At 40.7% G+C, this 21,031-nt stretch overlaps 1 protein-coding gene across 12 annotated transcripts in view; it reads right to left on the reverse strand.

Moving 5' to 3' along the window:
- Pgant9 (polypeptide N-acetylgalactosaminyltransferase 9) overlaps positions 1-21,031 on the reverse strand; it is a 207,311-nt gene that overhangs the window by 60,726 nt on the left and 125,554 nt on the right. For all 12 annotated transcript variants that reach the window (XM_089076845.1, XM_089076843.1, XM_089076841.1 and 9 more), the window contains 2 exons: positions 9,380-10,421; positions 6,408-6,615 (listed from right to left, as the gene is read on the reverse strand). In XM_089076845.1, the coding sequence (XP_088932971.1) occupies positions 6,408-6,615; positions 9,380-9,632 (461 nt within the window). In that variant the 5' untranslated portion in view covers positions 9,633-10,421. The remainder of the gene's footprint in view (positions 1-6,407; positions 6,616-9,379; positions 10,422-21,031) is intronic.

A 21,031-nucleotide genomic window follows, 5' to 3' on the forward strand; every position in this document is an offset into this window, starting at 1 on the left:
TTTTGCACTCTTGCCGCGATTTGGCTCCTATGCCAACTTATTCCTTCAGGTCGGGAATGTCGCATCGAACACGGGGATATATACGCGAACTCCTCTTACGCCTTGTAAAGGATTTTGCCAAGAATATTCTTCTCCTCGCAAGAGTTTGTTTTAACAATCCTAATAAATATAGTATATATTCGCGAGTATATAGTTCGGCTACACTCAATATTTTACGAGCATAACAAATATTTCATCTCATATTTAGCTCATTTGATAATTTATTGGCTTTGTTCAGCTACGGTCTCGGAGAAATTGATACTAATTTTATTGAAAACTTTTAATATTTAAAAATTCAATCAATAAACTATATTACGCGATACGTTATTTAGAAATATATAATTATAAATAAAATAATTATAAATAGCTTTCGTATACCAATGCATAATCGGTATATAACCGGGGATATTATAAAGACACATGATATGAGGATTTACCAGTTGTGGAATCATCAGAGCGCATCGGCCAAAATAAAGCAAACACGAAGAGAGAGAGAGAGAGAGAGAGAGAGAGAGAGAGAGAGAGAGAGAGAGAGAGAGGCCATTGTTTGCCGATCTGACGAGAGGCGAAAGCTAACGGGATTGTTTCCTCCCGGGTGGTTATCTGAACGTCTACCGAAAATCGATTCTATATCCGCGATAATGACAGAATAATCAATCGCGGCCGTTCGTTCCGTTCTGTTCGCCGCATTCGTATTGCAGCCCTCGGCTGGTGAAGCCTTGGGGCGCGTTTGGAAACACGCGCCTAATCTAATCTAAGTGCGAGGCGGGCGGGCGTTGCGCGCGAGATGGTAGGCAAACTAAATAAAGCCGGGCCGACTCGTAATTGAAAAATATTGGCGCCTCGCGTTAACCCGCTAGGCGAATACGGAAATCAAGCGGCGAAACCCAGCCGGATCCGACACATATTTTTTCATTACCCCTTGCACGCGTTCCCACCTACGTGGCCGACGGCTCGCTGGAGAATCGCATTACGACGTGTTTGCTCTTTGGTCTTTTTCCAGACGGAGGTTAAAAAAAAAAAAAAAAAAAAAAAATCCGGAAGGGAAGAGAGAGGCGGCTATTGATCGTGGCAATCGCGTACCAAAATCTGAAAATCGATCCTACAGAAATCCGTGCGTCCATCATTGTGTCGTTGATATAAAACGAGAAATGTAATATTTTAACAGAATTTTGACAACGCCGAGGATTAAAAATTTTATAGTAACAATCGTTCAATCGGACGATGAATAAAGCCAGAGAAAATTAATTTTACTCTGAAATCTCGGACAAAACTCGATCGGAGGGAGAATTGCACGTACCCGCGTATATGTATATTCCAAAAATATTGAACTATATACGCACAATTCGCACAATATATCAATTAATGTTCTTCAATAAGCACACAATAGATACTGTCAGTTTCAGCGATGCGAGCAGTTTCTCCAAGAAACTGCTGGCAGAACCACGCTGCTCATAAGTCCTCGTTAAACTCTCGCTGGATATCGCTTTTTACTGCATCTTTTCTTTCTTTTGGTTTAGCTGGCAAAACGGCATTACCAATTCTTCCTCGCCTTTCCGACGCTTCGAAAGGAGATATATCCTAGACAGAAGAAAACTTTTCGGCTAATGAGAAACGGACCGCGAAGCTGCCTGCAGAAAATTATCCGTGGAAAACTCGAATTTTCATCGTAAATTCGTTCGGGGGATTAAGGGAATTAAATCTTAATTGCAACCAGATGAAAGATGGCGTAAAATATCCGTGCGCAATAATTTACATGTTATCACGCAGCTTGTCGGAGAATTAAGCAATTTCAAATTTCTTTAGGTTAATATTAACATTTACGCGATATATAAGCGCAATAACTGAGAAGAGTTTTGAAAACAAGTTAACTATTTTATTACTGCACACTGTAGAAGCTATACATATAACTTTATTTTTCTTAAAGTGAAAAGAGATATGACGACGAGAGATATTACAGTTATAATATTTCCTATTAAAAATAGCGAGCGTTGCGAGAATCGTCGAAAAATCTGGAGATACCTAGATATAACAATTTATACAAAATCAAATATTAGAAACATGAAGGTGCTCCTTGCTATTTGATAATGTGATAATTAAGCAAAGTCCTTGCAAGCGAATTTCACAGTCGCTGAAGGAGCAGCTTATTAAACCGAACGTTTCACCATTTGCATATTTAAATTTCCATTTCCGCGAAGCTCTGCCCGGGCAGAACCACCAGGTTAGATGGGAAAACCGCGAGAAGCAAGAGCATCTTTTATCTCACTTCGTACTTCTTATCGCCATGAGTGCATTGATCTTTCCTGCTCCTCGCTGAATTGCCTCCTGTTTAGCTTTCATATATATATATGAATAAAAGATAACTCTTATTTACTTAAAAATATTTGCGTCAAAGTGTCTGACATTTCCTACGTCTGCAAAATGGTTTTATTTTTATAATGTAATTCGATAAGGAATATCAAACGAAGAAAATCTCTCTAACACTTGATTCAATAAGTCAAGGATTATATGTGTGTCATATATGTGTGTGTGTATACACACATATATATATATATATATATATATATATGAGGATCAATCCTTGACTTGTTGAACGGTGTTATCCCAGATTTCCTTCATTTAATATTCCAATTCAATTACATTATAAAAATAAAAGCGTTTTGGAGATGCAGGAAACGTCGAACACTTCAGTGCAAATATCCTTAAATAGACAAAAGTTATTTTTAGATTTGATAGGTTCAGCTCAAATTTATAAATAAATATACAATAGACTATTGCATTTTATTTCAAATATTTTGTGTTGATATTTGATGAAACGGAGGTTTATAGATATCGGCAAATGGTTTATCGACTTTTCATGTAATCCCGATAATCCTAGTTGCCTACAAGATTGAAGCTTTTTGTATAATAGTTCTGTTATATCAACTGTAAAATTAATTAAATCATTCGTTACGAGAGATGGCCCTCCGTTATTCAGTGAGCCACACCAAGCTGTTGAAGGTCGCTTAATTGAATATTCAAAAAAACAATATGTACCGTAGCGGAGATAACGGCCACTTTAAATGATTGGACCACCGCGGTAATTACAGTCGCCCTCGGGTGTTTAAATTATTAATTAATAACCGCCAACGTGTTGTACCTTTGTTAACTAACGCGATCGTAATCGCTAATTATTTCGACTCTGTAACCGCTAATTCAATAAAATCCAGAATTAGCTCGTTTTAATCGCATAAGCTGAAAATATGTTTTTCGAATATGACATAAAATAAAACAGTACAAACGGAAAAAGCAAAATTTATATTCCGTTTTGTAAAAAAGGCCTGTGGCGATTATTTCACGTTGTACTCGCTGCAAAGGAAATATTTGACAAGAAAATTGTAAAGTCGCATTAAAATTAGAGACACGTATATTCTGCATAAATTCTGTATGAATTCGTTATCAATACATTGAATTAAAACCTTCTGTGTTGCCCTGCTAATTATATTAAACGTTTCTTTTTACTACCTTTTCCCTTTGATCAGTTTATGTAATTGATCGGCTATGTAAAATGCAGCTGTTTACATCGACTATTTTATTCCGTTATTTAATAAAGCGAGATAACATGCTTTTATAAACGCAATGATTCTACTGATATTATTTAACGGATATATGGAATAATTAAAATAAATAAAATCATGCTTATATCATTGGATTTATATCCAAATGTTTTTATCAGTCAAGAAGGTCCCGTAATCGTATTTTCATGGGATATCTATGGGATATCGATGTGACGATTATCGATTCTCTCTGAACAATCCTCATGGCTCTAAATCAGAGACACCTGTTCGTAAGCGTGTCGTACAGCACACCTGTGCCGGTGTGGTGGCACCTTTATCCAAGCCGTTAGTTACGGACGCGACTCCGCGGTGTGTCAGTAACAACAGGCACCGACGAAGTTTGCCCACCTGTCCTGATAATGTCGGTTAATATCATGTAAATTGTAATTAATATTCATGGGGTTAATTCGCTGCCGCGGTCGGCCCGACGCCACTGCCGCCGCCAGGACGAAGTTTTAGCGAAAATTTATGGTCACCCCGAAACATATTTTGGACGCGGTACCGCGGTAGGTACGGTATAGTTACGGCCCTGGTTACGGCCAAGTTTCATCCAAATAAATCACGCCGATCTATGCGCCGATGTGTCATAACAAAATTATCAATCTGTTGCTTGGTGGTATTTTGCATAATTCAGCCTTTCGTATTAGACTACTCTGTAATAACGGAGAGATCATCTAAAATCACAGGGGCATTTACATTGTATAAACACATTTGCCCGCGAAAAGGAAATATTTAACATAGCTCGGCTCGAAAAAAAAAAGAGCGTCCCTGCTTTAATGAAATGAAATAGTATAATTGAAAACTTCCCAACGGGGAATTTCAGAAACTACCGCGTAACGTAAGAACGGCGCGGCGACGGGGCAATGTATTAATTTCCGGTAACGCATTTTCCGATGATTAAATTTTCCGAACTACGTCGCTCGCGCGCTCTTTTCGTCGTAGACTATTACGGTCAACTCGCGCAACAAATTAGGCACAGTGCAATTAATTAAACAACACGTACCGTAGTACTTCGCGCAGGCGAGCGGACGCGAACGTTCCACCCTCTCCCTCCCCCCCCCCCCCGTGAAATTGCATTTGCGACGTAGACGGAAAATAATTTGCAACGTTAACAAGAATTCGGAATAGAGGGTCATTAGCATAGCTTGGACGCACATATAACGCGCACGTACGTGTATACATTAGCGGGGTTGTTCTTCTTCGTTCAAGGGAGATGTTTACATATAATAGCAGCGCGTTTAACTTAGTGCCGTAATTAAAATAATGGCGCGATGCAAATTACATCGCGTTATAATATTACTCGAGAAACGCTCCTCGTAACGCCATTGCATTGCGTATTTCACTCGAGGAGGGAGAAAACCCTCTCCCCGCGTTTTAAGCTGCGTCGAATGAAATGTTCCCCGCAAAAGCCGTTTTTAATATCCTTCGTGATCGTGCGCGTTGTGCCTGAATAGATTGCACTTTGGTACGATGGAGCGCAAGAATAAAGAAAAGTAATTTCCGATCGTACACATATGATATCGACATTTAACAGAAACTTTATTAACAGGTACATTCGAATGTCTCGTCCACAATTCTCTCGCAATCGTGGAAATAAACGCAATTTTAGTTGTATTCTTTTCGTCTTCTCACGATAAATATATACGATATATTTATTAAATATATTTATTAAATACTGAATAAACAAAAGTAAAGTTTCATATTTTATCAGCAAATTGCAATAATAACAATCATTTTTCTAAAGAGAAATAAAATATAAGAGTAAAATATCTTTCTGAGAGAAAATTATACATTTATCAAATAAAAGAAAAGACCAGATGTCCTTTCAAAAAAAAAAAAGAAGGACAGATTTATAGAAAATAAAAAGTCAACAAATTGCGAATGCGTAAAACAGGTCTCGATATTAAAAAAAAAGAAAAAAATTATTTTTAAAATACGATTTTAAAGTACGATTTTAATTGTTGCTATGTGAGGATATCTTTCGCATTTACGTTTTTCGTTAGTACACGCGCACTCGTAAAACGGAACTACTAACTCAAAACTACCGACATATAACTCCATTTCATATAATTCGTTTCCATATGCTTTCGAAATGTTCTATTTCACGACGATCGTCTTTCACGTGAAAGGAAAGAATCGAGAGGATCGAACGGCCGGGATGGCTGAGTCGTCGCGACGTCGCGACCTCCGATCCGTAGTGTTTTATCAACGACCACCATGCCATGATGCGACACCATCTCCGCAGTAAAGGGAAATGGCACAGGACGTTTATGGTCACGATTTTGCGGCGCATTACCGCAGCCTATCTGCCTCGATCGGTGAAATGCCGCTGGCTGTTACTCTCGGTCGGTGCCTCGGGGAGCAGCGTATCATCCTTTTTACATCGGATATAACACACCCTCTAGAGATGTTCCTTTACGTTTAAACGCGCGTTTTTCTTTTCTTTTCTTCTTTACGTTCACTTTGCGTATATATTTCTTCGAATGGCAAATATCACGCTGATAAACGGATCTCCGATCGCGTCTCTGAACGTAATAAATTGCCTCCTCGGAACGTATCCCTTCCAGAACAGTCACGATAAAATCTCCCTCCCTCCCCCCCCCCCCCGCCCCGTTATTGCAAGAAGAGATATACCGATGTTGTGCAAGTTATTGTCTTTCCAAAGGAAAATGGAAGAAAGAAATCAATAATGTTGAGCGGTAGCAAATATATATATCGTTAACATCAACGAACTAGAACGCAAGAGAGAAAATTTATGTAAATATGACTCACCACTGATCGCGTGGATCAGGCAGGGATCTGTGCACGGAGATTAGATCACTGGCATACTGATTAAACGCATTATTGAGCCAGCCATCGTCCACCAGCTTCTTGGTCTGCGCGGATATGTTGGTCGGCAAAATTACGGGCCTGCCCATCTCGCCGGGTGCAGCAGCATCTGGCTCGCGTGGTACAGCCAGCACCCCAGCACCTATGGAATCTAAAAGCCATTGAAGATGACAAATGAGTGACATCGTGCGAGAGTGTTGGCAAAGTTGATTACAATGCCATATTGTATATATTATGGTCATCATGCCCTTATTAAATTTAATTATCGTTGTACCATCAAATTGGATAAATTTTAATATTTAATACTTTACGTATCATTATTAGTATGTTACGTACGTAACATTAAATTATCCAACTTTTTACGAAAACATTTAAAAAATTATGCAGCTCTTGCCTCTCAATCATCGGAAACTTTGTAAACTCTTTAAACTATTTCCGAATATATGAGAAATAAAAGATAGACACTGCTCTCTAGGCAATGTTCAAGAATGTTTCTTACGTTTCTCGTTTTATTAACTAGTATTCTTGTTAAAAATGATGTTTTTCCACTTTATCTCATTTTTCATTCATTTTTATTCCCTCTGGCATAGTTCAGAATTAAAATTAAAATTCTTGTAAACGTATTTTCAAGCCCGGTAATTGAAAAAACGAGCAATAGGTCGAGGTCTATCGAACTGATATTACATTATTAACGAGAAAAAAAATCATTACAGTTCAAGGATTAATGACATTCATAAGTCTTATATCGCAAAGAGAACTCTCCTAATTGAGATTAGAATACCTTCAACCAGAATACCTATCAAGTTGAGAAAGACATTATCGAGCTGCTTATGCGCCGACGAGATAGAAAGGCAAATGGAGCAATATGGTGACTCATGTCAAACTCGTGGCCCCGCTCGTATTTTGTCGCGTTCCGGTTTAGTTTCAGTTAATTCCGCTTCTCGTTTCGCACGAATGGCGGGAGTATGATGCTTAACGTCAGCGCGCGAGGAGAAATGAGTCGGTGGAGGCAGGCGTGTGACGACGGGCTGTACCGGAGAAAAAGGGCATCGGGAATTGAATTTTCAGCACATCCACATCGCTGCCGGGGTCTCGAGTACTCGGCGTACTCTAAGAGCTTTCTCGCATAAACTCCGGTTTTATTTGCCGGCGCCATATTGTCGCGGCATAGCTGCTAAAGCCAAACGAGGCAAGTACGCTTCGCGATATGGTCGGCTGGCTGGCTGGCGCGAGCCCGACCCGCCTGAAAATAATTTTATCCCGGTCGACAAAGTTCGGCCCCGGTGTGTACGATGCGGCAATAAAGAGGACGACAAATTGCTTTAGCGCTTTAGACCCGGGCCGCCACGAAGTTCGGCGGTGAAACTGGCGTCGTGCATCACGACTGCGTCGCCGTTACGCCACCGGCTTTTCTTGGAGAGGATCGCCGTCGCCGAACTCCTCCCCTCCGTTTACGCGAGAGTCATCTCTCGTTTGCTCTCTCTCTCTCTCTCTCTCTCTCTCTCTCTCTCTCTCTCTCTCTCTCTCTCTCTCTCTCTCTCGCGCGCGCGCGCACTGCCGGAGCACGCGTTCACGCCCGCAGAGGTTATTTAAATTCATTAGCACGTCATTCCGAGCGCGTGAACATACGAAGTTCCCTGCGAGCTCGTGAGAGGCATCAACCGGCGAGACGCCTAAGCTCATCATTTAAGACCCTTCCTCTATTACATCGTGTATCGCGTTGTTCGCTAGCGTGAAACGCCGACAATATCGCCGGGATGATCCATACGCTACGAGAACCTCATTCGTACTTTGCGTCTGGCAATAAGAGGGTGAACGCGGTGGATGAACTACCAAAGGTTCCTTATTGCGCTCGTGGCAGCGCACAAGACGAACTTTCGTCTTTGAGGATCCTTCGCGTATACAATCGTATCTCGCTCTATGTTCTTCCTCTCCACGAGGTTTGCCTTTATTTCCTGGTCCTTTTGTGCGACCGACACGCACACACAAGAAGCATAAACGATGCGAGTATCAAGTTAAAAAGATTAAAAAATTTCATTTTCAAAATCAATTTTTGTTCTCTTTCTCATATAAAATTGTTCGCATATAATTTAAATTCCTAGCGGATAATTCTCTGGACAATTGGTTATTTAGACAAAATTTGTATAGAATTTATATGGCAAATCCGTAGTAAAAAAAAAATTTGAAATAGCTGGTGTCTTATATTTTACATCTCGTTTAACATCTGCATTTTTTATATTCGCAAATTTTATGTAGAAAGCTCATATTAATAACACGTGCTTAATTATCATATTCAATATTTTAAGTAATTACTAAAAATTTATAATTAATATGTAACAAATTCTTTCATCTTTATTATTTGAAAAATGCTCTCGAAATGTCGGACACGTTGAGAGCCACAGGTGGCTTGAGAAGTAATCTAACATTCTCGGGTATGATTCATGCACAGACTATGCATTCCAGAAGGGACATCTATCAGCTTATTAAGACCTAACTCGCACCTAACCCCGTATGTGTAGGGTGTCCGCCTGTTAAGCCGTTTCCTAACAGATGTGATTCATGTAGCAACTCACATATAATAATAACCTATGTTGTATTGACAAGAGATAAAGAATGTTACTTTGCTGTTACACTTTCGATGATAAAATTGATTTATATGTTAAATCTTAATACATTTCATTTAAGCAATTAAGATAATTTCTGTTCAAAGAAAGAGGAAAAAAGAAGCGGGAAGAGAGACGTTTCCAAATAAAGGCAGAATTTTTTTTATTTTCTTCAGCCGCATCGCAAAGCGGCCGATCATGTCAACAAATTCGTGAAATAAAAAAAAAAAAAAAAAAAAAAAAAAAAATAAATAAATTTTTCAAATAGATCAAACGAGAAAGAGAGAAAAAGGATTGTTATAATAAAATTACCTTGCTCGGGGCCAGCCTGATTGATTTTCATCTTGTTGTTGAGCACATTGCCGGACGTCTCTTTTCTAAACGGCGGCGCGGGCGGCACAAAGCCGTTCGCCGCTTGCTGCGGCATCGCGACGCCCGACGGTGCCAATCCCTGAACGGCGGCCGCCCGATCCTCCGTGTAGAGCAGAAAACAGACGGTCACCCACACGGCGGTCGCCAGCACTGCCACCTTCAGCCACAGAGACCTTCTCCTAGGGAAACCCATCCTCCCGTCACTCTTCGATTCTTCCTTTATGCGCCTGCTGCGATCGACGCCTTCCCGCGCTGCGATTATCGTGCTTCTCGTGCGGCCTCGAAATGTCGTGTTACCTCAGCAACATCCTCTCGCCCCTCCTCTCGACCTCCCACCGGTTCGGCTCTCGCCGCGTGTTACGTCGAAAGGTCCGGGCACCTAGGCTAGTTCCTCCTTTCTACGCGATCGAGGACGCTAATTAAACGCCCGAGTAAAGAGAGGAGATTCACGAGAGACGTGTTTCCTTTCACGAGTGGCCGCGCCAGGAATTTCACTGGCGAGAGCCTCACTTCGAAGAACGTTTTCTTTATCCTAATCGAAAGGACTGACGATCACTGACCGACGTACAACATCGATTTCTTTCCGCGATGGGGTACACGAGTGAAACGTCCGTTTCAGGTGAGATTACTCTTCAAAGTTGGTCAAACTCTTCTCTCGTACACTCTCGTAGCGGCAGATCGCACAAAGTGAATCTCGAGATTACGCGAAATTAATTTTGTAATAGTTTGAGATATATATTGTGGCAGACGTGGAACTCTAGCGAGTTTTAATGATGTAGCGTGATACGTTTGGCAATCGATATGTCGCGTTTGATTCTCGCCGCTGTGCCAGCGTAGAATATCAGAAAGTGTCTTGCATCAATATACGAGTTAACGTTAAAGGTTGGATATGAGTCTTATTACCGTAATTAACGATTCGCATATGTCACGATATGTATTTTCGGATCGAGCTCTCTTTCCCAACGTCACCGCATTCTCATATCTGCAATCATAAAAGGAGAGAATATTAATAGAGGAAATGTAACAGCTAAAAGTTCAATGAAATATTGAAAGATTCCAATTCGAGCAAGTCTGCTCTACTTACGAACTATATCTTCAAAAAGAACTTGCGTACTTGAAATTAAAACTTTTACTCAAATTCGCTTAATCACTTTTACTCAATTTCGTTAATAATTTAATTGATAAATTCAGAATATTTGAGTATATTAAAATTGTTATTAATATTATTAAATATATTGCGCTTCTTTATACACAAATAAGTATCACATATTTTGATAAATATTTAAAATAACAGTTTGTATTACATTAATTTCGAAAGTGTATACAAGAAAGAATCTAAGAAAGTATACGTTATGATTCTACTTGTTTCAATATAATTTTGAATTAAGAACAATTAATTAACATTGTAATTTTTGACATATTGACATATTGACTTAGGATGACAAGCGAAATAAATTCTATCTTCTTGGTTATCAAGTTTCTGAAATGTCAAAACTGACATGAGAACAAATATCTACGATATTCAGTCTCGTCGAAGTTTTCATTTCTTTATTTATTCAATACTTTGTCTGACAGGTTCGGAATAATTTTGGATCAATTCGTTAAATTCGCATTCTACAACCGCAAATAAAATGTTATTAATGTTCTATCCCGTTTTACACTTAATAAATTAAGAATAAAAACTAAAATTATATTGATTAATATCGTAAAAATACTTGTTACATTGAAAAATTTGTAAATGTTGCGTATTATATCAATGTAATAGCGGATTTGTTACATTACAAATATAATTTTAGCAGTCCAGTCATTGTGGCATTGTACAAATACTCTCTTTTTCGTGCATTTTTTTATTAATATAATATGATTTTATCGATACAGACATTATCATCTAATATTAAAAATAAATAAAATCTGTTACAAAATTGCTTGTACTGAATGTAAGAAAAAAATGATGAAATAACAAGCCCCTGAGACTGCAAATATATAATTCGTACTTCTGAAATAGACATGATTTATTTCTCTTACTAAGCGGTGCTAAAAGCGGTGTAAGAAGAGATAATATATGCAGAAATATGATCAACCTGGGAACTTCTCAATTAAGAGAATAATTGGAAATTTGTACTTTCGTTAGGCGATCTACGATTCAGAGTTCGGAGCGTGTGTAATCTAAAATAGGTAGGTCTTGAGAGTAACCCGACGCTAAGTAATCAGAAAATACGCGCGTCCCGGGACTTTAACTTTGTATTAAATTAGGAAATTAGGAACTTTCGGCCGCGGTAATGCGGTGGCGCATTTGTTAACGGCGTTAGAAGGACCGAACGACGGTAGAAGCACGCATACGCGTGAAAGTAACTGTCAATGATTTTAACGCGACTATTTAATAATCGTTAGTGGATGAAACCTTTTCCCGGCGGAGAAAATATTTATCTGCGCTTCCGCGAAAACGGACGGATCGACGAACGGGAGAGGTATGGCGTTCGTGTTCGCGAATGGCATAGATTAATGTGTCGCGATACGATCATCCGATACTATTCGCTACTTTCCACACGTATTCGAATCTATCGCACGAAATGATTATATTCCTAACGCGATGCGCGATCGTGGACGCAGATAAGTGGACGCGCGCGTTTCGACTGTTGCATTATGCGCAATGCATCGCGCCGCGCGGAAAAGTTGGCTGCCGCACTCAACTGTGTGCACGCAATCTCGCAGATTGTGCAAAGTTGTCTGCTCGTATCGGGAGAATCGGGAGCTGCATTCGAAAGGAACCGAAGGAGCCTGGTGGGATAACGATGAAAAGGCCCCGGCGCTCGCGCGAAATCTCGGGAGAGATTCGCGAGACGGGACGTGAAAAGCTTCCCCGGACGAGGGGAGAAGCTCGCTCGTGGCGCGCTCTCTTTCCGGCGCACCGGAAATACGGCTATTGCTATTCATAGGCGGAGAAAAGCGCATGCGACGTTTTAACCGCGTCGCGCCGGTTTCGTAACCGTAACCGTATCGCGCGAGTCGCGAAGGATGCGCCGCGCGGTGGGCGCGTCGAGTGCATCGAATGCGGCGCGACGCATCCGACGGACGCTATGACGGGAGGAGCAGCGGCTAAGCAGTTAAGCCAGCGGCTTTTCATCGAGCCGAGATCGAGCGTCGCGATATTCACGGAAAATTGCATCTGCATTATATCCAGTCGTCTTATAAATAACAGCTCGCAGGAGAGAGGAAAATTCACATTTTATTAAAATTAATCGTCTCGTTAACGCGATCGTAGTTAACGAAACGTAATGAGTCTAATTGTGTGTCTAAATTGTTAATGAAAATTTGAAATTTTTCAGTGGAGCTGTTCTTTCGTCAGACAGAAGAAAACTGCGCATCTCTCTGGTGAAACTCGCGACGACAAGAATTGCTTCTAGAGCCCCTAGAGGGTAGAAGAAGCAATTTAACTTTTCGTAAATAAAGATTAGAATTAAAATATCCGTAAGGGACGAATCTCGCGATATTGCGAAGATGTCTTCTCAGTGATATAAAGAGAGTCCCGCAGATCATGCTACCTTTCTCAGACAGCACGAGAGGCCTTCCATTTCCAACGAGTGGAGGGAAGACATTGTCTCGAGTAGTAGACACACGCGCGAAAGCAGTGTGTGCTCAGGAGAAACGTTAGCGCGAGAATAGTCTGGCTTTGCCAGAAGCGTACGTGGCAAAGTGGCATGGTCGCTTTTTAGTGGCCGTTACTATCGGAGACACTTTTCCGTAAAAAAGTTTACTAGTTCTCGTCTCTAAGATGTAGATCGGCCCAGGCCGATGTATCGGTCTGAAAAACCTTCCCTTTCCTTTCCTTTACGATCTGGCTAGTAAATATACTGTAAGCAGCATAAGTGTGGCATCTCGGCGAAGAAAGAAAGAAAAAGAAGAAAGGGTAAGGACAGAGAAATTTTGCTGCGAAATGGATTACTTTGAGATACTCGAAAGTAAGTTTTCCATTTATACACGCCGCAAATAAAATTATTAAAATAAGCTCGAGTTTATAAATAAAAAAAAAAAAAATCAACATAATTATAGGGTAAGAAAGAATGTTCGCGATGCGAAGAAAATGTACAAGGCTGCAGAAGGCGGATTTAATTTACTGTGGAGAGTTGAAAATGAAAAGCTTCAATAGTAACAAATTAAATGAGCTCTGAAGAGTGAAACTTTAAAGGAGCAGAAACAACTGATACACGCTGTGTACGCGCACGTTGCGGTTTAAGCCGAGATTGAAATATTTCCTCGGACTAAAAATCCTATGCTTCTTCCTTCCTTCCTCGTATATATATCCGTACTGCATTAATTTTATTTAAATATCACTTTGTGCAAACAGCAACAAACAAGTCTGAAGATAATTTTACAACGTTATAAAAAATGAAGAGAAGCCTTTATCTTGATTTTGTAAACATACTTTTGTGCACGCGTAAAGAGTTTGACAGAAAGACAGAAAATTAATTAAATATCCTTATCTCTCGATTGAGAACGCCAGAAGAGATATTAGATGTGTACGTATAGTAGCCGATAACACAGAGTATTAAAAAGAGAGAGTACGCTCGTCATTCGTAAAAGTTTACTTTCGCAAATTTCGTCGTAAGCGCCATCGCCCCTTCGTGTTAACTGAGCTGCTACTGAAGATAACATCAAGCTCGCGTGTGTCACTGTTTATTTGGGTTAGGTTCTATTTTCGCTACTGGTCTCTACTACCGGCACGAAACGAGAGCACAATGGCTGGACTCTTTGTCCGCCGTTAAATGAATCGCTTAGGATAGGAAGGCGAGGAACGTCCGAGAGCTGCTTGGCACAGGAAAAGGATGTCAATCAACGTTTGATAACATCGGCAGCGTACGTGTGTTCTCGAAGTGGGAAATGTGGGAATTTATAATAGTTAGGCACAACAGGATAATTCTGCTTTTCATTCAAATCATTCGTTTTATCATCTCTCTATCTAAACTTCTTCTTTCCTTCGTTTATTCACCTCTTCACATTGATTTTGTAGAGGAATGCTACATTTACATAATAACTATATTTCCACGATGATAATCCTATTAGCTGGTTTATGGGAGTTGCATCTATATTATATCTGAATAATTTACAGATCCATAGCGAGATACATTTTGACAGATTAATCAAATATCGAGTAAATGCTAATGGCAGCATGATAGAACTTTGGATCTTTTGTTAGTAAAAGTATTTGCTAAATGCATTCTTCGTAACTTAGTTTTCCCTTTAGCGAGTCGGTTAAGACTGAAAAATCGACTTTCCGCGTTTTCTTTCCAGCAGAAACACAGGTAGTTGCGTTGTTTTTTTTTCTGACCACGTTGACAAATGTCGTGTACAATATTTAAATATTTAAATATTTCTCTATATACGCTCGAGAAGAATGAAAGGGAAAAATCGGGAGAAGTGCGGACACGCGCGAGATAAAAGCAGATGGAAGAATATCTGCGGGATAGGACAACAGAAATGACATCCATCCGATCCACATGCGTTGGACCAGGAAAATAAGCCGATCGGAAATCCCTAGCGAGGATACCGTGCGAGCTTGGGATATAACAGCGAGTACGAAGGAAAGGAATCGCGAGAAGACGATTCTCCTTCAACAGAATTTCAAATCTGCATGAGCCTTCAAACCGAGACAACACTCGTGTCTGAAGTAAGAAGAAACAATTGGAGAAGAAAAATATCTCATTTTTAATGTATTCCTGATTGAATATTGATAGCAAGACATATTGCTATCAGTATTCAATCTATTTACATATATATAGAAAAGTATACATTTTTTTTAAATAAACAATTCCGTAAAATCGAAACTAAAAGTAAAAACAAAAAAACTTTCCAAGCCGAGAAAAACTATATTTAATATATAATTTATAAAAATTTAAAAAAATTCGTGATAAATAGTAATTCTAAATAACAGTAAAATATTCAAAAAATTTTTCACAAAAACACGCTCGAGCGCAATTAAATATTTAAGTTAAACTGCAGAAATTCTATATTTGCTCTTTGATCGTATTAAATTATTCATAATTAAATTAGAAAACGCTGCGTGCATAATGTATATCTTGTAAAAGCGTAATCTCGTGAGTAGGAAACATTTATTTAATTACCATTACACGTCTGAAATCCATTTTAAAAGAATGACAAAATTCATAATTTGCGTATAATTTTTTTAAGTAACCGCTTGGTTAAATACTGAAAACCACCGCGCTTTACAAACGCCGGATTAACGTTCATGGTTAAAATTCCGTTAAAGCGAAAATTTGAAATTCCATGCCATGCCGCTTAGCGATGGAAATTTGCATGAACGTTACCGCCGTTATACATCCTTAAGATGCATCACTTCATATATTATGCAAAAGCACACTCAGTGTGGGATCTGCCTGCACGCTGTAGCATGGCGAGCGAAAGGAACATATTCGACGGCGAAGAAATTTTCCGAGCTTGACGGTGCACGAAATTGCGTCACCGGAAACGATCACGTGTCGCTGATCTGATAATCAAAAAAAATAATTGCACCATGTCGTGGATTACCGAGATGCGTCTTCTCACAGTGAGTGTCACAGTGAGCTCTCAAGTTTAAAAGAAAAGCTCGACTTTGTCTCTGTTTACTACTTTAATTTAAAAATATGTACATATATTTGCGTTTATGAAAAACAAATAATAATAAAACTTAGAATATGTTTCACGTGACATGTTTTTAATTAAATTTAAAGAAGATCAGAAAATATATATATACTCCTTTTTTTTAACCTAAACTAAAAGAAAAATGAAATGTCTTAACGTTATTATTATGATAATAAATGTCACAAACATGTCACAACATTGTTCCTTCCTTTGCTGATTTTTTGTCAGAGGTTGAAGAAAATTTATTATATATCGATTATATAAATATGTCGAATCAGGATTTCCTCAGTGCGTTTTTATTCTAATTGCAAGGAGTATAAAAGAAGAAACTGACACACGGCAGACGTGTATAATATAGATCGCGTAACGTGTGAAAACGCGATTTGGCATTGTCGCAGGATTGCACGCGGTCGGGTACCGGAGCGGAGTTTTACGGTAATCTCGGGGAAATGTGGACATTAAACCACCCCTCTTCCTCTCGCGCGCGCGCGCGCGCGCGCATCTCCCCCCCCCCACACATACATACTTTCTCGTCTCGACAATGGAGAACGTTGGCTCATACAGCGTGGAGCAATAAAGAGTTAACACGGTAACCGCTAATGGAGTAATGGACGTTCCGGGTGTGCAGACATCGGCTGGACTTCCGCCAAATGAGCACGTTCTTCTGGGGAATATCGCCCGACACTACCATCCCAATCCTTTTCTTTATCTTTTGCGGCGGGTGCCTATTTTTCCTTCAACTCAACACGTTTAGACGTGGAAACCTTGGCAATCTTACAAAGAGGGCCGTCATACACATATCAAGTTAATATTTTCACGTAAGAAGATAACTCTTAAATCTACCGCGAAACTAAGCACCGTAAAATTAGTGACGGATTCTAGTTCACGAGAAGAGCGTATATGATTTGAAGATTATGATTAAAGTAAAGAACAAACACGTGTGGATGACTATGATTGATTCGCTTTTGAAGTTACAAAATTACAGGAGGCAAACTACTGTTAAATCCTGGCCACGATGTTACAAGGGATTTAGTCTGGCTTACGATCTACTGTACTACTTGTAAACTATACTTAACCATTTTTTTGTTATTTCCCTAAAACAAAATTTAAAAAAGAGTAAACTATTAATTTAAGATTAAAATTAATTGACGTTGATAAAACTGGTCATTAATAATTTAACATCAAAACAATTCGTCGGGAAATATCAGTGTAGTCTGCTAAAAAAATTTTAACTGAGCTTTGCTAATTGTTGTTTCATTTAAACGTACGGTTACCAGGCCGCAATAATCTTCCATCAGGCTGCTGCCTAGACCTGATTTAATCTGACTTCATAACAAATGACCGTTTACCACGAGCTCCAATTTTGGAAGGATACCCACACACACACACACACACACACAGACAATTAAATAAATCAGGTTTGGGCGCGATGCGTGAGGCATCACGCGCGCCTCTTTCATCGGGTCAGAGGTCACGAGGCCATAGTGAGGCCGCAAGAAATCATTACGTGACTGGGGACTCTTACGAACCTGTCGACGCGCTGCTGTAATTCCGCGCTAATGGCGGCCGAGCAAAAAGTGCTAACGATTTTTCAGTCAACCGGGACGCCTCGCGGTCGCCTTACACTTCCCGATTATGGGGAACCCGTGGCCTGGATTTCTGCGATCGATTGCTTAAAAGTTAGGGGGCGACGTTGTTCAAACGTGATTCTGCATACAGAATTTTATTCAACTTACAGTTGAACATCGGTTATTTTCAATCGGTTCCTTTTTAGAATATTATCAATACGATTTTAAATTATCGATTTAATTATTATATCAATTTGTTGACAAAGCAACAAGACCATTATTATTTTCACGTTAAAAATGAACTTGAAAATACACAGAAGAAAATATATGTTATAATCCAAATCATCATTATTTCTACACAAAACTTTGTACCTTACCACCTGTACAAATATCTTTAGATTTTCTCAAATTATAATCGACTGGCAAGATCTTGGCGATAAATTTTGCGGCTCGGTGGATTCGACTCGATTCGGTCTGTCGAGCGCGACGTTACGGTGCGGCTAATCAAATTTTCACCTGCGGGAACGACTCGCGCTCGATTTCACAGAACCTGGAGTGCCGTAGCTCCTCGAGGCCGATACTAATTAATTTTCATCGAATTAACGCCAGGTGCTCGGCGAGTCGCTCGCTCGAACGCCAAAGGAAACCGCTGCTGGCTTTGCGCGCCGGGCTTTGCGGGAGTCGCGCGCGGTTCAGACACCGTGAGATCGGGAGAACGCGCTCTCTGTATTTGCCGGTTCGCGCTGCAATTAATGGCGCGCGTGTAGTGTGCGACGAGACGCGACGCGACGCGACGCGACGCGACGCGATGCAACGACGCGAAGTCGGAGTTACATCGTCGGCATCGCCGTCGCGCGGCCCTACGTGGAATGTTTATGAATGAGAGAGAAATCGATACGCAGGCATTGCACGAGGCATGCGTCATGCAAATCAAGAGGCCCCGCGAATTCAACGCGCGCCTCTTTCACACACGCGTCTCTTTCACGCTTGGCGTGAAACGGAATCGGCTTGCAATAAGAGTAACGCGTCCGATTAACATCCGCTGGCAGGTGAACGAAGCGTCTCAGACGAGGAGAACCTTCAGACGGAAAGTCTGTCGTTCGCCCTTCGAGAACTGTCATTGAATATCCACGGTGACGAACGGCGGCGAAAGACGCGCAGGAAGGAACGGAGGAGGGAGGAAGGAAGGGAGGGAGGGAGGGAGGGAGGCTCGATATCGTAAACGCGGGGAAAATTGTCACTTTTCCGCGAATTTCTAAGGATTCCGCTGTCGTTTTCCAGCGTGAGAATATCAGGCGCTTCGACTGACATCTCGCGCGACGTGCCTGCCGAATCCGAGACTGCGAAATAAGCGGGAGCGCGGCGGTTCCGCAACATTATTCGCGAAACGAAGCGCCGCCGTTTTCTTGCCTTCTCTTCTTCCCGTCAAGAAAATTTTCACGTCAGTCAGTGGGGGATCGGTTTCTCGAATGTTCGTGAAACCGAATAAGAAGCTCGACGGGCGATGCCCGTTGTGGCACAAGATGGCACGATCGCAGCAGCGGCAGCCGTTTTGATTATTCGTTGGCCGGAGTGGAAAACGTGATTGGGAGGCGAAATCAGAGACGTGAACTTTACGACGACTGATGTTCACGTTCTGTGGACATCGGCGAACCGCGCAGGGCGCTCTTCGTCGTTAGATTTACACATACGTATGTATGTATGTAACTAGTACCGAGTGTTCGAACGGTCGACGTCGAAATATAGCGTTTACACAGCTGCCAGGCCGAACAAAGCGCCTTTTAATTAACGGGCATAGATCAGCCTCAAACAGAGACAGGTGCGCGTCGCCACCGGACCCGTCCTGATATCAGCGGCACCAACATTATTTTCATATCGCGCTTGTCACGTACGAAAATAAAGTGGCTTGCCACGATAGCCGATTCCATCGCTTTACACGCGAGAGTCGTATAAATTAAATAAAGCCATGTTGTATACTCTTTCATTAATAACATTAAGGTTCCTGAATAAACACCGCGGTCATGTTGAATCGTGACGTCACAAGCGAGAAAAAACACATTGAGATTTCTCGCGTACTGTTTGCAAATAAATTTGATATTTGCGTAAAACAACATTTGACATTTTAAAACACTTGTGAAAATGAACGGAAATCCTATCTCTCTTCCTGATCGTCAATAAATAACTGTAGAAAGCACATGAAATGAAGCCTATTCAGGCAAGAAAACATACGGTTTGACAGCTATTGAAAGGAGTGAAAAATATACTCTTACGTATTCTAAAGTTAACCTTAGCTTCCGTCCATTTTTACGGGTTTGGCAAGTACATTTGTGCAACTAACCACATAATAATAAAATGGCAAAAGAAAAAATTTTGTTATCAACATTTTTCATGCTTATGTCAGTTCATTTTTTTTTGTCGTAGCGAGAAGCTGTAATAGAATTCTTACCGTTCACTTTTCTTCCCATTTCATCTATCTATTTTCACAAGTGTCTTAAAGTAATGATCTCAAGTGTTGTTTTATCCAAATATCTCTTTATTTGCAAATGTGTTTCTTCTCGCTTATAATCGTCGTGATTTAATATAATCACGCGGTAATTAGTCAGAAGGTTTAATTAAAATTTGCTTTTCCTGAAATATTTTATATTATTCTGCGCACAATCGGATTGTATTATACCACCGAGACCTTTAAATTCTGATACAAGTTCGGTCGAACAATCGCGACGATTGTTTATTAATAATCCTTGTAATTGGAAACGTAACTTAGAGATACCGCGGCACCGTTAACAGCCACGATTGCAGCCGTGCGTTTCTCCAAAATACCGGCGAAGCGTAATCCGCCGACTTTCCCGTTGAAAAGGAGACGTTTGGCGTAGCCTGGTCACGTTTCGCCGAAAATACACGTCAACTCGTAGTGCAAGCACGAGTCCGAATTTGCACCGTTTCGAGTTCCCTAACTACGCTCGTCCCGGCCAAATGTTTCGCGCCCGCGGTTCCTGTAACCGAGTGACCCGCGTTTCGTAGGACGACGACGAATGTCGGTACGTGGACACGCGCGCAAAATTCCACCGGGAACTCGTAAGCTAAAGTAAACAGAAGTGCTTGGCGAGAGGATCGCGAATTTAGACGAGTCCGTGGTCTACGGTAATCAGTCCTTTTGTGAGACGGACCGTTTCGAATGAATATCGCTTCGCACCGTGATAACGGCGAATCGCGCCGAGCACGCCGGCAGGGTTAGAAATAGATTAGAATGTCACATACGGCGTACGCACGGCTTACTCGCCGAGTCACGGACCATCAACGAATCGTCGGAATTAGCTTACGTTCGTCGATGTTACGGCGGAATATTAAACTGCGCACCGTGGGGCGAGCATGAAATCAAAGCGAATGG

This window comes from Pogonomyrmex barbatus, unplaced genomic scaffold (assembly GCF_055798465.1).
Source record: "Pogonomyrmex barbatus isolate J1 unplaced genomic scaffold, ASM5579846v1 scaffold2, whole genome shotgun sequence".
In the NCBI taxonomy this organism is placed as follows: domain Eukaryota; kingdom Metazoa; phylum Arthropoda; class Insecta; order Hymenoptera; family Formicidae; genus Pogonomyrmex; species Pogonomyrmex barbatus.